Source organism: Chelonia mydas, chromosome 2 (genome assembly GCF_015237465.2).
Source record: "Chelonia mydas isolate rCheMyd1 chromosome 2, rCheMyd1.pri.v2, whole genome shotgun sequence".
Lineage (NCBI taxonomy): Eukaryota > Metazoa > Chordata > Testudines > Cheloniidae > Chelonia > Chelonia mydas.
The window spans coordinates 72,354,731-72,372,431 of NC_057850.1; the positions used below are offsets into that span (position 1 = coordinate 72,354,731).

Consider the following 17,701-nt stretch of genomic DNA (forward strand, 5'->3'; position numbering starts at 1 on the left):
AACCTGGTGGCTGGACTTTGGGACTTTGTCCTCACTCATAACTATTCACATTTGGGGACAATGTATACCTTCAAATCAGCGGCACTGCTATGGGTACCCGCATGGCCCCACAGTATGCCAACATTTTTATGGCTGACTTAGAACAACGCTTCCTCAGCTCTTGTCCCCTAATGCCCCTCCTCTAATTGCGCTACATTGATGACATCTTCATCATCTGGACCCATGGAAAAGAAGCCCTTGAGGAATTCCACCCTGATTTCAACAATTTCCATCCCACCATCAACCTCAGCCTGGATCAGTCCACACAAGAGATCCACTTCCTGGACACTACAGTGCTAATAAGCGATGGTCACATAAACACCACCCTATACCGGAAACCTACTGACCGCTATTCCTACCTATATGCCTCCAGCTTTCATCCAGACCACACACCACGATCCATTATCTACAGCCAAGCTCTACGATACAACCGCATTTGCTCCAACCCCTCAGACAGAGACAAAACACCTACAAGATCTCGATCAAGCATTCTTACAACTACAATACCCACCTGCGGAAGTGAAGAAACAAACTGACAGAGCCAGAAGAGTACCCAGAAGTCACCTACTACAGGACAGGCCCAACAAAAAAAACAACAGAATGCCACTAGTCATCACCTTCAGCCCCCAACTAAAACCTCTCCAATGCATCATCAAGGATCTACAACCTATCCTGAAGGATGACCCATCACTCTCACAGATCTTGGGAGACAGGCCAGTCCTTGCTTCCAGACAGCCCTGCAACGCGAAGCAAATACTCACCAGCAACCACACACCACACAACAGAACCACTAACCCAGGAACCTATCCTTGCAACAAAGCCCGTTGACAACTGTGTCCACATATCTATTCAGGGGACACCATCATAGGGCCTAATCACATCAGCCACACTATCAGAGGCTCGTTCACCTGCACATCTACCAATGTGATATATGCCATCATGTGCCAGCAATGCCCCTCTGCCATGTACATTGGCCAAACTGGACAGTCTTTACGTAAAAGAATAAATGGACAGAAATCAGACGTCAAGATTATAACATTCAAAAACCAGTCGGAGAACACTTCGATCTCTTTGGTCACTCGATTACAGACCTAAAAGTGGCAATTCTTCAACAAAAAAACTTCAAAAACAGACTCCAACGAGAGACTGCTGAATTGGAATTTAATTTGCAAACTGAATACAATTAATTTAGGCTTGAATAAAGACTGGGAGTGGATGGGTCATTACACAAAGTAAAACCATTTCCCCATGTTTATTTCCCCCCCTCCCCACCCTCCACTGTTCCTCAGACATTCTTGTCAACTGCTGGTAATGGCCCACCTTGATTATCACTACAAAAGGCTTTTTTTTCTCTCCTGCTGGTAATAGTTCACCTTAAGCGATCACTCTCCTTACAGTATGTATGGTAACACCCATTGTTTCATGTTCCCCCTGTATATAAATCTCCCCACTGTATTTTCCACTGAATGCATCCGATGAAGTGAGCTGTAGCTCACGAAAGCGTATGCTCAAATAAATTTGTTAGTCTCTAAGGTGCCACAAGTACTCCTTTTCTTTTAACTGAAATAGTGTAACTTAGGTCGACTTACTGCAGTATTGCACACCAGCCCTAAAAAAACTAGAATAGATGTTTTGGCTTTGCTGGAGCCCAGGCTTTCATACCTGGCGAAGGGGGAGGGTCGTGGAACCCAGGCTCCTGCCCAAGCCTGAATGTTTACACTGATATTTTTAGCCCTACAGCACAAGCCCTGCAAGCCCTAGTCAGCTGATCTGGGCTCTGTTACTTGCTTTTGGCAAGATTTCAAGGTATACCATTTTTACTCTGCATCAGCTTCAGGGGTTGTTGTCATGTTATATCTTATGATTTCCTCAATTTTGCTGGCATCTGTGACGCAGGCCTTTGTTGATGCTAGCATTTGCTGTGGTCTTGCTTCATTTTGCCAGACGTTGGCATCAGTGCAGGGCCTATTGCAACTAGCTCTTGAACTTAACTGTAGTTCCGTTTCTTTGTGCAGCTGTGTGCCTCGGGATGGGGTGGGAGGGTATGTTATTTTCTAATGCCGAATTTCCTCTTTTGGCAGATCCAGACACTATGATGTACTTAATTGGCCTATATGATTGACTTACATTTTGGTGTATATAATTTGACAGGTGGCAAATGTCATTTTGAAGAATAAAATATGATTCTTTTCTGTGAAGGAGGTGGACAGTATGTTTTTATATAACAAATAGCTCAATGTAGTGTTGACTTAAAGAGTACTCATTAGTTTTCTAACTGTCAACATTGTTAACTATTTCACAACTGATCATTAGGTCAGTAATTATTTGTATTGTAGCATTGCCCAAACATTATTGGATACTCACTGTACAAAGTACTGTACATACATACAGAAAGACAGCTTATGGAAGTTTGTCAAAGTAGTTGCCTTGCAAGTCCCCTCTCAGCCCTAGAGATAGTTGCTGAGGATATGTCTGGACTACAGAGGCTATACTGGCATAGCTCAGCTGGCATATCCCCATAGTATAGATGAAGCCTACTGTGACAAAGGGTTTCTTTCTATCAGTCTAGGAACACCACATCCCTGACTGAAGTTAGTTGTGTTGATGGAAACCCTCTTTTTCCATCATGTGTTTTTCACATCCCTGACCAACAACTACATTGTTGATATAACTTTTCAGTGTAGATCAGGCCTGACCTAGTGGAGTGAGTTACAAAATCTTCAGATGGTATAAACTTAAGCTAGGTCTACGCTTAAAGTTTCGATCAACCTAGCTATCTTGGTGACAGGTTTCAGAGTGGTAGCCGTGTTAGTCTGTATCAGCAAAAAAAACAGGAGGAGTAGTTGTGGCACCTTAGAGACTAACAAACCCCCCAAAAATTTGTTAGTCTCTAAGGTGCCACAAGTAACGCCTCATTTTTTTTGCTAGCTATCTTGCTCAGGGATGTGAAAAATTTACATCGGAGTCCCACAGTTATGCCAAGTTAACCCCCCAAGTGCAGACGAGGCTAGATCAATAGAAGAATGCTTTTGTCGACCAAGCTACTGCTTCTCAGGGAGATGGATTACCTACAGGGAGAGAAAAAGCCTTCAATCACAGTAGGAAGCGAATATGCTATGGCATTACAGTGGCATAGCTGAAACACTATAGCTGTCTGCTGTAGCGCCTGTAGAGTAGACATGACCCCAGCTTTAGAGCCCTGCACTACACAAGTTTTGATACAATTCACTATCATAGATTTAGAAGCCTTATTCCCTCTGTATCTCAAAATGATGCATTAGAATCAGTGTAGTACATTTTTTCATTGGTTTAGTGTTGTCAAATTTGGACCACCCTTCTAACACCTGAGGCATGCCACAATTTTTCTTTGTGATAGGATGAGTTGGCACAGATGGAGACAAGAGTAATCCTTCATCCTTATGTTACTTATTGTGTAATTGCAACTGGGTACAAATTCTGGAGACATGCATACATCAACTTTGCCATTTTGGGGAGTGCAGTGTTTCTCCATCAACACTTCAGCCAACTTAGATATCATTTGGATGACCAGGAAAATATCTAAGATACATATTTTCACTGACAAGAAGAACAACTATTTCAATGCCTCAAATAATCATTTCTAATACACAGTGATCAATGGTGAGCTGTATCTGCCAGTACAGAAATCGTGGGGAAGAGGGTACACATTTGAAAGGGATAGAAAATAAGACAGAAAATATCATATTTCTTCTATATAAATCCATGGTACGCCCACATCTTGAATACTGGAATTGGAAAAGGTACCAAAAAGGGCAACAAAAATTATTAGGAGTATGGAACAGCTTCCATATGAGGAGAGATCAATAAGACTGGGACTTTTCAGCCTAAAAAATAGACAACTAAGAGGGATATGATAGAGGTCTGTAAAATCATGACTGGTGTGAAGAAAATAAATAAGGAAATATTATTTGTTCTTGTGTTATTTGAAGGAATTAGGGGTCACCAAATGAAACTAATAGGCAGCAGGTCTAAAACAAACAAAAGGAAGCATTTCTTCACACAACATACAGTCAACCTGTGGAACTCTTTGCCAGGGGATGTTGTGAAAGTCAAGACTACAAAAGGGTTTAAAAAAGTACTGGATAAGTTCATGGAGGATAGGTCCATCAATGGCTATTAGCCAGGATGGGCTGGGATGCAAAACCATGAGCTGAAGTATCCCTAGTTGTCCAGAAGCTGGGAATGGGCGACGGGGGATAGATTACTTGATGATTACCTGTTCTGTTCACCCCTCTGAAGCACCTGTTATTGGCCACTGTCAGAAGACAGCATACTGGGCTAGATGGACCATTAGTCAGACCCAGTATGGCCATTCTTATGACCTGTTTGAGGTAGGGCATTAATATGGATACAAGTGGTAGTGTGGCTTGGAAAGTTGCACTGATGCAGGTTTTCCTCTCTCATCCTTCTGTTTCTATTCAAATTCTTTGATCTATTGTATCAATGCTGAGAAGTCTTTTTTGACTGTTTAAGGCAGTAAAAAAGATACATCTGAAGTCTCTCCTAGAATCACTTGTGAATTTATGGATTTGGAGTTCTTTCCTGGAATCTGATAGAAGAAGCAGTTGCTCCTTCTGTGCTCTGCTAAAGCGTTTTCAATTGCCTCACATCAGAGTTAGCTTCAGCAAAACTTGCAGGGAGCAAATACTTAATTTGCATGAGTTGCCACACAACGGTAGAGCCAAAGATGCCTGTTAGCAACTGTATGAGAAGAAAAAGTGACTTTCCAGAAAATTTTACACTATCTACAGCTGTAACCCACCACAGCTAGCTGCTAGATGCATCTTCTTAATCGCTGTCTTTACCTATTTTATCTTAAATTGGGCAATATGTGCCTAAACACTATGCTACTGTAACTCTTGCAAACGAGTAAACAAATATATGTTTGCAATACAGACTGAAGAGTCAAGGTTCCTATGAAGCGAGATTTCAGTTTTCCAATTTCCCAGATCCCTTGAGGAAAAAAAATCTCTCTGGAAAAAGGCACAATAGTATTCTTTCCAGAGATGAAACTGCATTTGTAAAATTTACAAACCTGCTATTTGTCTTTCTGCATATGGTAAGATTTGTTGGAGAGTTTGTGTTCCTGTTCTTCTAAGTAGGACAACCACCTCCACTGAATTTATCAGCGGAATTTAACGGCCCTGTTTGAAACAAGAAGGAAGAAACTTTTGGGGAGGTCTAGGTTTAGGGCCTGGTTTGTTTAGGGCCTCCTCAGTTTCCAGGGTATTAATTACCTTTTTAACCACGTACTTCAAAAATTCAAGTTGAAAAATTTACCAGGAATTTCTTAATCCATTCCCCCCCAACCACCACCACCACCACCCCTCCCCTCCCCAAATAAAAAAAAGCAGAGAGAGCTCTCCTTCTAAACCAATGGTTCTCAACCTTTCCCCCTTTGCAGACCCTAAACATTTTTGAACGGAGCTGCAGGCCCCTCTGGAAATCTTAGGCATAGTGTGTGGACCTCCAGGGGTCTGCAGACCACGGGTTGAAAACTATTGCTCTAAACAACAGGAGCTGGCATGGAGGCCTACATATGGATTTCTTCGACCTCTGAGAGCCTAAATATGACACACATGTCTCTTGCCCCTAACCTGAGGAGGGGAGGTAGACAGAGGAGAGGACTACAGTTCAGGGACAGATGACCCACCTCTCCTATCACACATGGAGAATCTTACCAAAACTATGGAAACTCGATCCAAATAAGTGTCCTTGTTCACGATGATAAGTTATTTTCTTGGTTTTATTCCTGGTTTGAATTTTACCTGTAGCTGATTTGTTCATACAACTGCTGGCAAAACAAAAATGGCAGAAGGCTAAGGAAGAGAAGTCTGCATAGAAGCAGAGACCAGAGCAGCAGATTTAATTGGGGCCAGACAAAGCAAAGTATCCCCATGGATTCCCTGCCTTTGCTCTTACAGACTAGATACTGAGGCACGGTCTCTGACTCAGAGACTTGTCTGCCAATTTGCCTCCCAAAAGCTTGCACATAACACCAGACTATGATTCCAGGGCCAAAAAGGAAAAGGCACCAAACTGACTCCTCTTTGGTATGGCACAGATATGTCCTGTTAGACAATTCTAAACAGGCAATAGCTAGTAATTTAAAGTTAAAATTGGGAATTTTTTGTTTTAGGTAAAAAGTATTTTTGCTCAAAAAGCTCTCTGCTCCCTCCATTAATATACATCACCTGACATGAACAACAAGGCAGGGGGCATCAGCCTCATTTTCAGTTTACAGACAGCCTTCAATCTTTGACAAGTGCATGGATCATGCATTAGTGAGGGCTGCCAGCCAAACCATCAGCAAACAAAGCAGTTTTTACAAATGATGCATCCAGGCGGTAGCTCTGATGCATTTCAGATATGTCCTCTTTGTCCAGGAATAAATTATCAAGTGAAATTTTACTTAGTGTTTATAATTCCAGTATTTTATAAGATCAGGATGTTCAGAGAAATTAGGCTCTAGCTGTGAAGATTTCATACTATTTGTAGCCATATGTGAGGAAAACAGATCACATTAGATAGTATGAACGAGCTCCTTTTTCCCTTGGCATTTTATTTTATATTCAGGGCCTCCGCTGGCCTTGTACGATAGAAATTGGTTGTGTTTTACTGTGTGGAATACCAGGACATTCTGTATTTTCTGGTCCTTTGAAAAGGAATACGTGCATTCTAGCAGATCAAATCTTAAGTAGCCCACTGTTCTATAGTACAATTACATATCAAATAATTAGATAAAACTTTCTTAACCTGCTCAAAACAATCCAAGCTAAGAATGTTAATAAAGTATAAAAGGAATTGTACTGATACAGGAAAGATTCATGATAGCTGGAAAAAAATATTACAAAGTGACAGATCTGGAAACAGAAGAGTTAACATTGTACGAAGTCTGCATTTCCTGAACTGACCAGCAGGCCTCAGAATAATTGGTCAGTTTTGCTGACGAAAATAAAATCTTACTTGAAAAAGCTAGAAACCTATAAAACCTTCACATCAGACATTTATTTTCAGCCACAACAAGCTGAGTTTTATAGCAACTGTTCATCACATTTTATCTACACTTTGTCTTTAAGTTTCCTTGTTTACCAGTCTTATGAATAAACAATTATTGATATAATCCATGCAACGAACTCTATAAAACCTCAAATATTTTCTTCCTTCTATCCTTCATAATGGAACTCTAAGAGTGAAAGAACTTACACAGATACCCAATTTCATCCTAAGGTATGGGTGTGAACGAACAGACTGCAGAAATAAGGTTCCTAAAGGGTGGTGGCTGCTACACATTCCCTTTGGCCTTGTCTGATGTAAAAAACATGCACATTTTTTTTTAGTGTAGATAAGGTCTCCAATTCAAGATCTGTGTGTGGTGGAAAGCATGGGAACAACACTTTACTACCTGAACACCAGCATAATCCATCTCTCATTAGTTATGGTTACACTGCTTCCTTAATAACAAAACAACCCCTTGGAAGCTAGTTACTATGCAGTGCAGTAACATACAATCAAGAATCATAGAAATATAGGGCTGGATGGGACCTCGAGAAGTTAACAACTCCAGCCCCCTGTGCTGAGGCAGGACCAAGTAAAACTAGACTATCCCTGACGGGGGTTTGTCTAACCTGTTCACAGACTGGGATTCCATCATCTCCCTTGGAAACCTATTCCAGAGCTTAACTGCCCTTACAGTTAGAAAGCGTTTCCTAATATCTAAACTAATGCTCCCTTGCTGCAAATTAAGCCATTACTTCTTGTCCTACCTTCAGTGGACATAGAAAACAATTGATCTCCCACCTCAGTCTTCTTTTTCCTCAAGACTAAACATGCCCAGTCTTTTTTTTAACCTTTCCTCACAGATCAGGTTTTCTAAATCCTTTATTGTTTTTGTTGCTCTCCTCTGAATTCTTTGCAGTTTGTCCACATCTTTCCTCAAGTGTGGCACCCAAAATTGGACACAGTACTCCAACTGAGGCCTTACTAGTACCAAGTAGAGCAGAACAATTACTTCCCGTGTCTTACGTACAAACACTCCTGTTAATACGAATGATATTAACCTTTTTCTCAACTGCATCACACTGATGACTCATGTTCAACTTGTGATCCACTATAACCCCAGATCCTTTTCAGTGGTCCTACCAGCGAGTCAGTTATTCCCCATTTTGTAGTTGTACATTTGATTTTTCCTTCCTAGCTTAAGTACTTCGCATTTATCTTTATTAAATTTCATGTTGTTGAATTCAGACCAGTTCTCCAATTTGTCAAGATCATTTTGAATATTAATCCTGTCCTCCAAAGTGCTTGCAACCCTTCCTGCATGTTGTCATCTGCAAATTTTATAAGCATGCTCTCCACTCCAAGTCATTAATGAAAATATTGAATAGTATCGGACCCAGGATTGACTCAGGCGGGATCCCACTAGATATGCCCTCCCAGTTTGACAGTGCACTACTGATAACTAGTCTTTAAGTCTGGTCTTTCAACCAGTTGTGCACCCACATTCTAGTAAATTAATCTAGACCACATTTCCCTAGTTTGCTTATAAGAATGTCATGTGGGATTGTGTCAAAAGCCTTTCTAAAATCAAGATATATCACATCTACTGCTTCTCCCCATCCGTTACGCCAGTAACCCTGTCAAAGGAGGAGAAATGAGATGGGTTTGGCATGATTTGTTCTTGACAAATCCATCCTGGCTATTCCTTATAATACTATTATCCTCTAGGGCTTAGAGGATTGTTTAATAATTAGAGCTATCGATTAATCACAGTTAACTCACGTGATTAACTCAAAAAAATTAACTGCGATTAATCGCAGTTTTAATCACTGTTAAATTGAAATTAAATATTTTTGATATTATATTCTGTGTTGTAATTGAAATCAAAGTGTATATTATTTCTGATTACAAATATTTGCACTGTAAAAATGATAAATAGTATTTTTAAATTCACCTCAGACAAGTACTGTAGTACAATCTGTCGTGAAAGTGCAACTTACAAATGTAGATTTTTTTTGTTATGTAACTGCACGCAAAAACAAAACAATGTAAAACTTCAGAGCCTACAAGTCCACTCAGTCCTACTTCTTGTTCAGCCAATTGCTAAGACAAACAAGTTTGTTTGCATTTACTGGAGATAGTGCTGCCCTCTTCTTATTTACAATGTCACCTGAAAGTGAGAACAAGTATTTGCATGGCACTTTTGTAGCCAGCATTGCAAGGTTTTTACATGCCAGATATGCTAAACATTCGTATGCCACTTCACGCTTCAGCCACCATTCCAGAAGACATGCTTCCATGCTGATGTCGCTTGTTAAAAAAAAAAAAAAGTGTTAATTAAATTTGTGACTGAACTCCTTGGGAGAGAACTGTATGTCCCCTGCTCTGTTTTACTCACATTCTGCCATATATTTCATGTAACAGCAGTCTCGGATCATGACCCAGCACATGTTGTTCAATTTAAGAACACTTTTACTTCTTTGCATTTTGTGAAATCTGAAGATACTAATGTGAGATATCTAAAGATAGCTACAGCTCTCAACCCAAGGTTTAAGAATCTGAAGTGCCTTCCAAAATCTGAGAGGAACGAGGTGTGGAGCATGCTTTCCGAAGTCTTAAAAGAGCAACACTCTGATGTGGAAACTACAGAACCTGAACCACCAAAAAATAAAATCAACTTTCTGCTGGTGACCTCTGACTCAGATGATGAAAATGAACATGCGTCAGTCTGCACTGCTTTGGATTGTTATTGAGCAGAACCTGTCATCAGCATAGATTCATGTCCTCTGGAATGGTGGTAGAAGTATGAAGGGGCATATGAATGTTTAGCCTATCTGGCACATAAATACTTTGCAACGCCAGCTACAACAGTGCCATGTGAACACCTGTTCTCGCTGTCAGGTGACATTGTAAATAAGAAGTGGGCAGCATTATCTCCTGTAAATGTAAACAAACTTGTTTGTCTTAGTGATCGGCTGAACAAGAAGTAGGACTGAGTAGATTCGTAGGCTCTAAAATTTTACATTGTTTTATTTTTGAATGCAATTTTTTTGTACATAATTCTACATTTGTAAGTTCAACTTTCGTGATAAAGAGATCGCACTACAGTACTTCTATTAGGTGAATTGAAAAATACTATTTCTTTTGTTTTTTTACAATGCAAATACTTGTAATCAAAAATAAATATAAAGTGAGCACTGCGCACTTTGTATTCTGTGTTGAAAATGTAGAAAACATCCAAAAATATTTAAACGGTATTCTAATATTGTTTAACAGTGTGATTAATCATGCAATTAATTTTTTTAATTGCACAATTAATCGCAATTAATTTTTTTAATCACTTGACAGCCCTATTAATAATTTGTTCCAGTATCTTTCCAGGTATTAAAGTTAGGCTGACTGGTTTATAATTCCTGGTGTCCTTTTTGTTCCCCTTTATAAAGATAGGTGATATGTTTGTCCTTTGCCAGTCCTCAGGGTCTCACCTGTCCTCTATGAGTTCTGAAAAATAATTGCTAATGGTTCCAAGATTGCTTCAGCTAGTTCCTTAAGTACCGTATGATGAGTTTTATCAGGCCTCGCCAACTTGAACATATTTAACTTATCTTAGTACTCTCTAACCTGTTCTTTCCCTATTTTGGCTTGGATTCCTTCCCCTTTATTTATCCCAGCTATCACTATTAGCATGGGAAAATTGAATGGATTTATTTTTGTTTACTTCTACTAAGGGATAGGATTGCACAAAGTGACATACAAGATTGATGAATATAATGAGAGGCTGCTTAGGAGCTACAGTTCTGACAGCTGAGAACTAAAGAGAACAATGACGTGCTACCAGCACAGCACCAGAATGGGCCACCAACTACAGTTTTGTTCTTTCGAGAATTCTGAAACCTGACGGGGTCCATCAATCCCTGATGGCTAGTCACACCATGTGGTTACGCTACAGAATGCAAAAAGGCCGGAGCCCTGCCATCTGGACCTGCAGTGTCAATTTCCAATATTCGTGTGTGTGCTGGTGGTTCATTTAATACAGAGAGCCTCATAATGGAGGCTCGGATAAACGGGGTTCTACTGTACTTCTGTTCTGACTTCAACCCTAAAGCTCACTTACCCCTGCAGTCTGGCCTAAAAAACCTGGCAAGGGGGATAGAATTAGTGTCTGTAAGGCATTTTAAATCACTATTAAAAAAGCTAAACTATACTGAAACTTAGAGAGCTGGAGTTCAAAATCCAGTGCTTTCCTCACTGATTTCAAAACAGAAAATGCTTTTTCTCTCTCTCTCTTTTTTTTTTTTTTTTTTTTTTTTTTTTTTACAGTTTGCCTGTTAGCAGATGAGAGAGCGTCTGAGTAAATTTTCCTTCTTTAAAATTTTAACTATAAAAAGAAATTAATCTTATAATAGATTCTACCGTTTTTGATAAATGTTGGTTAATTCTGATTTTTTCATTTGAAGTTTTTCCTTGAAAAAGAATTGTAATCTACCTCAGCAATTTCCTTTTCTTTGCAGAATCTTCTGGAGTCCTTGAAGTCTTCTCTGATTGTTTCTTAGGTGTCTGCAGAAGGGCCTGTGCAGATTTTAGCCAGTCACTTGCAGATCTGCCTGTAGCCTGTGCCAGATCTGCTTCAGAACTTGATTGTAGCTTTTTGCTAAATCCAAAATTAGAAGACTCTGTGTCCACCTGGCCTTCTTCCAGGTTTTCACTCTCAGATGAATATTCAGAAATTTCTGTCGAAACTGTCTGGACATATGAAAATAAGAACAAACATAGAGCATCAAGTCTGAACATACACTGACAGAAGAGTACATCCGATTTATTTTTTGGATGTAGGTTTGTCAAGTTGGGGAAAACAGTTGACTCCAACAATCTAAAGATCTCTTTACTGACTATCCAGCCTTATCGAAATACTGGGTTAAGTCAGCTTTGTTCTAAAGGGACTTAAAGCTGCCCCTTAGGACTCCTAATTTCCAGCTCAGAGAATGGACATGATTCCTTTAAGTAATGTTTTTATACACTGCTATACAAAATCTCATGGCAGAGGATGTTGTAGAACATTAAGGCCTGTAACTTCTACTAAAGCTGACTCATGGGCCTTGTCTACATTGAGGTTTTCCTCAAATTCTCCCATCACTGCTCAGGAACGGTAAGTTGTACGGGCCCGTGGTGTCCGGGCTCCAGCAAATTCAGGGCCCGGAGAGCCCAGCTCCACCAATGTTTGTGGCTGGGTCTCTCCTCCAGCCCAGCCTGCCATTCCCGTGCGCCTCCCCCAGAACGTCCCCTGCCACCTCCCCACAGCATCCCTGCCTGCCCTGGGCAGTGGGTGGCTGCCCCCTGCAGCTCCACATTGCACTCCCTTGCCGGCTGCTGCCACAGCTGGCTACAAGGGAGTGGCGCTGGGGGCAGGCTGAGACGGCTGCTGCGCCTGCAGAGGGAGGAAGGAGGGAGGGAGGAAGGAGGAGGTATATGACAGCCCCCCTTCCCCCGGCAGGGGACTCCGAGGGCTTATCCTAGCTGGACCACCTGAGCAGCAGCAGCAGCTGGGGTGGCTTGGGTGAGTGTCGTGCTGAGGAGGGGCCCCCTTCTCCCTCCCTCCTGGAGCTCGCTGCTGCCGGCGGGGAGAGGACTGGGGAGAGTCCTCCTCTCTGGCCCCCTGTCCCAGCCTGCCTGCTGCACCCCAAACTCCTCATCCCTGGCACAGCCGCATGCCCCTCACCCCCACCCTCTGTCCCAGCCCAGAGCCTGCACCCAGCACCCAAACCCCCTTCCAGAGCCCACATCCCCTCCTACACCCAGCACCCCAAACTCCCTCCCACACCTCCTCCTGCACCCCAGCCCCCTGTCCCAGCCCAGAGCCCGCACCCCTCCCGCACCCAAACTCTCTCCCAGAACCTGCAGCCCGAACCCCCTCCTGCAGCCCAACCCCCGTCCCAACCCAGACCCCGCACCCAGGACCCAAACCCTGCACCCCCTCCTGCATCCCAACCCCCTGCCCCAGCCCAGAGCCTGCACCCAAACTCCGTCCCAGAGCCTGCACCCCTCCCACATCTAAACTCCCTCCCAGAGCCTTAGGCAGGTGTGGGGGGCAGGGCAGGACTTGGACCTGTTCTGGGCACCACCAAAAATTATACAAACCTGTCGCCCCGTCACTGCTCTAAGACAGGTTACATGACACCACAGTGAAATTGCTGGGGGCTGGTCTACACTAGTAGTCCCTCTATTGCCAGTGGAACTATAATAGTGCTGTTGCAACACTGGGACAGTTTGACAAAAAAACGCCTCAGTGTAGACAAGATACATGACTCAGAATTATCGTCACAATTATCAGTCTATTTGGCTCTTTGAAAGTATTAACCTCATTTTACAGAAGGGGAACTGAAAAAAGAGAGAGAGTAAGTGACTTGCTCAAGGTCAAATTTTCATCAGTTAACAGTGCCCTTGACCACAGACTATCTTTTCCCCATGGAGCCAGCAAGGCAGACAAAATCTCCAATGAAGACTTTATATCATTGGTGCCATCATGATAACTGAGGTTAGTGCCTCATCTCAAGAAGCTAGCAGTGTTATCTGTCAATAATTAACCTAATTATTTGCAACAGAACATTGTGTTTAACTGTGTATTTTTAAAAAAGTTCTCTAAATTTTTCTCCAACGCAAAATTAGTGTAAATTATGAGATGCATGGTTAATGTTCAAAGAACACACACGTGCTTTCAAAAAGAAGAGTTGGAAGGACTTTTAAAAATTACTCAGAAGGAAAAAGAATGGCAAAAAAATGTATTTAGGCCCCCCTGCCCCCCCAAAAGCAGGCTAATATTAAACACAACGGCTAACAACATTGTATTTTAGCTAACAGTGGGGAGGGTGGGTTTGGGGGTTTTTTTAGGACAATGCTTTCCTCCTGGAAATGCAACCAGAAATAAAAAGGTTTCACACAGTAATAAATTAGTACACCAGCTCTTTATTTTTAGATAACCCTTGGATACATTCTTTTGCTTTTGGAGAGATTTGAGTTTACTGGGATAAATGGCTGTAATAGCCATCACATCAAAAACAAAAAAAAGGGATGCAAACATGAAGTAGTTTGTGCACATAGATCCCAAATGAGGAAAGCAATTAAACATGCTCTTAACTCTAAGGATGTTCTTAAGACCCATTGAATTTAATGGGAGTTAAACACATGCTTAAGTGTTTTCCCCCTAAATCAAGGCAATATTTTTGTTGGAATTTATTACTATACACATATTAAAACTATTAATTTCCCAAGAAATCCCATCTTGTGATTTTTTTTTTTAGAATAAGTGAGGAGAGTACTAACATGTACTGTCACTGAAAGCTGGAAAAGGTCTAGTCTCTTAACCTCCTTATTTTTTGGGGTGGAACTAGAATGCCCTTGCCCGTCTTTCTCGTTAGCCACCGAAACAAACAACTAATGACACCGGGGGCGGGGGCGTGTATAAGGATTGGAACCCCTTGGCAGGGACGAAATACTTTTTCTCAGCCCTCTTGGAAGTGGGCAGGCTTGAGGATGGGGTTTGCCAGAGGGCTTTGATAATCTTTAGGACCCCTTCATGCACTGGGAGTGCGTGCGGGGGTGGATGCAGAAACCACATTAAACAAAGCGTCTGATTGCTCCACCATCTCTTCCACTCTAGACCTAAGTTAGTGGCCATGCTTCGGAGTGGGGCTTGGTGCTTCTTAAAGTCGTCTGGTGGGCTCGCATGAATGGGCTCCGCCACAGCCTCATCTGGAGAGGATGAGGATGACTGAACCCCCGGGGGAGGACCCGGAGCATCGTCCCCCGGGGGGAGGGGATCTCAGGGTGGGCACCTGTCCCTCCACCTCAGCATCTGCTTGCACTTCACGCACCCAGTCCGGTGCCGTTTGGTGATTGTCCAACACAGCGACCAACACTTGGTGAGATGGGGGCATTAGCATAACCAGCACGCCCCAGGCATTCCAGTAAGGCCATTGTGCTGGCCACTGGCCCTGCTGCCAGGACGGCATCGCTGAGGTGGATGCAGCCTCAGGAGCCCAGTCACGATGGTGCTGTCTCGACGAGGGGCTGAACTTCCTCATCCTCCTCCCGTGACCATGGCAGGGCTGTTGACCCCTGATTCTGGCAGCTAACTGCCAACGTGGGTGACCGGTGCCTCGAGTAGGCAGACCAGTGCCAGGAGTGGCGCTGTGCTGGGGAGAGTCCCCGTGGTCTAGGTGACGGTGATTTTCGGCGTGCAGAGGGTTGGCATGAGGATGCCTGGTGCTGACCATACGATGACTGGCACTTCCCTCTGGGCAAGTCTCGACACGAGGGCAGAGACTGGGAGCACGGTGCCGGCGATCTGTGGCAGCAAACCAGAGACCTGGGCTGATGCGGAGACCAGAGACATGGTGATAAAGAGCTCTGCGTTGGTATCGGAGACCAGCAGCATTCACTTGCCTTCTGGGAAGCTTTCATGGCTGGCTTGCCCTTGTAGGGAACCTTTGCCAGGTCCAGTGCCACACGCGGTGCCAGCTGTGGTGGGAGAGTCCTTTGCTCTCTGGGCACTGGGAAGGCATTGACTCCGCCATCAGTCTGGGTCCTCTACCATCCCCTGGAGTCAGTGGCGGATCACGAAGGAAGGTAGGAGGTTCCCTCGGGGAAGTGTCCCCTTGCAATGCCCTTTGGTCTGTCTTGCTCGGTGCTGGGTCGCGCTTCTTAGACTTCTTCTTGGGCACTAGCAAAGGGGATCGGTGCCAGGTAGAGCTCAGTGCTGGGGGTGCGCCACGACCGAGGACCAAGTGCTGGGCATTGTGTGCGTCCAGCCAGAACGGCTCGGAGGCTGGGCAGAGAGCGGCCTCCATGAGGTGGTGTCCTGGGATGAAAGTTCTTACAGATGCGACACTCTTGTTTGATGTGGGATTCCCCCAGGCACTTCAGACAACTGCCATGCAGGTCACCAACCTGCATAGGCCTATTACAGTCAGCGCAGGTCTTAAAACCCAGCGACTGGAGCATGCCTCGTCTGGGGCAAAGCCCCACCAGGACCCTAACTGACTAACTACAGTACTCAACAGCTACTTACTAACTAATCTACAATAGTAAAACTATTTACAGCTGAACCACTAAGTCAAAAGGGAAAGAAACCGCTGACCACTTGCAAGGCAAGGAAAAGAGGCACTCCGACCAACCACCACGGGTAGTAAGAAGGAACTGAGAGGGCGTACGGCCGGTGGCGCTGATACACTGATGCATGAGTGCGGCACTCCAGAGGGCACCACAGCCAACTCTATGGATACCACTAAGGCAAAAGTCTCTGACAACTGTGCACGGGGGCGCAAGCACACCTAGAATGGAATTGGCATGAGCAAGCACTCAAAGAATAAAAAGAGTTTAAAACTATACATATTTTTCTCTTTAAAGCTTCTTCCTCCCCCATTTTGAAAAATGTTCATTGAAACACTAGGTTGACTTCAACCCCAGATCTTTTACTAAGATTCATGGAGATAATTCAGTTAAGGTAAGTATTTCTTTTCAGTCTTATGGGTTAAATTCAGATTTACACCTTTGCTTAAAAGCCTAAATTCTTGGGTATAGGCTTTTGTGTGTGCAGTACCATAGGAGACACCACCTTTCTTCTGACAGCATATCCACAGAGAGAGCAGACAGTGTCTGTGAGATTAAATAGTAATGCGTGGGCTGAGTTAACCATGACGACAAAAAGGAGTAATAAGATAGATAAATCACTAGCTCTTAATTTTTTGGAGCTGCAAGCCCAAACTGATGGCGGAGATTAATTGAAACTTCCTATCTGGAGCAATAATGCAATGTGTTTATAATATTAATAGCTTATATTTTTGCAATGCCTTTCATCCCAAAGGACACCAAATTACTTTGTAAAGTACAGATCAAATTGTGGCTGCTTGTTTGGGTGCACAAGGGAAGGAGAAAGTGCAGGAAGCTTCCTGGCAATCCCTCTGTACACATGCACTAGCACAGTCAGATGTGCTCCATATCATTAAAGGTGATGTTGCGTAGGCAAAATGGGAAGTGACTGGGCCTGCTCAATGCTCCACATCCCCTTCTGTACGCATTATTACTCTGAGGCTGACACCACAGAGAGTGCAACTGCACCCTTTAAAAAAAACTAGTAACAGTTGCCTCTCCTGAGTACGCTGACCAACCACCACTCCCAACCTCAACAAAAGCCACAACATAGCCACTTACATCGACACAATGAAATGCAACCGTCCTCTGGAGCGGAATGCAGTAGCTGTTTAACCGTGCACAGAAACATTACATAATCATTTAGGACAAATAGTGAGAAAGAATGCTACATCCACTTGTATCTGCAGAAAAAATTGTATACGACAAGTGGTAGTTTCTCAAATTAGAATTTAACCAGAGCCAAATACCCCATCTCTTCTAAACAATGCTATGAGATCTTTAACAAGTGGTTAGCACCTCATTTTTAATGACTCATCAGAAAGACGTTAATCCCAGCAGCACAGCTCCTCTCATGATGCCAGGGCATGGGTTCATTACTGTCTCTAAGGGAAGAAGATCAGCTTCTAAATTAACAGCACCACTTCCTGGAACAACACATTGGCTTTTCTTTGGAGGTCCCCCGTTGAAATATTGACCA

The 17,701-nt window shown here is 43.1% G+C and overlaps 1 protein-coding gene across 8 annotated transcripts in view; it reads right to left on the reverse strand.

Annotated features, from left to right (window-relative positions):
* The window catches only part of SPIDR (scaffold protein involved in DNA repair), a 340,350-nt gene that overhangs the window by 234,734 nt on the left and 87,915 nt on the right, over positions 1–17,701 (reverse strand). For all 8 annotated transcript variants that reach the window (XM_043539648.1, XM_043539646.1, XM_043539647.1 and 5 more), the window contains one exon: positions 11,564–11,820. In XM_043539648.1, the coding sequence (XP_043395583.1) occupies positions 11,564–11,820 (257 nt within the window). The remainder of the gene's footprint in view (positions 1–11,563; positions 11,821–17,701) is intronic.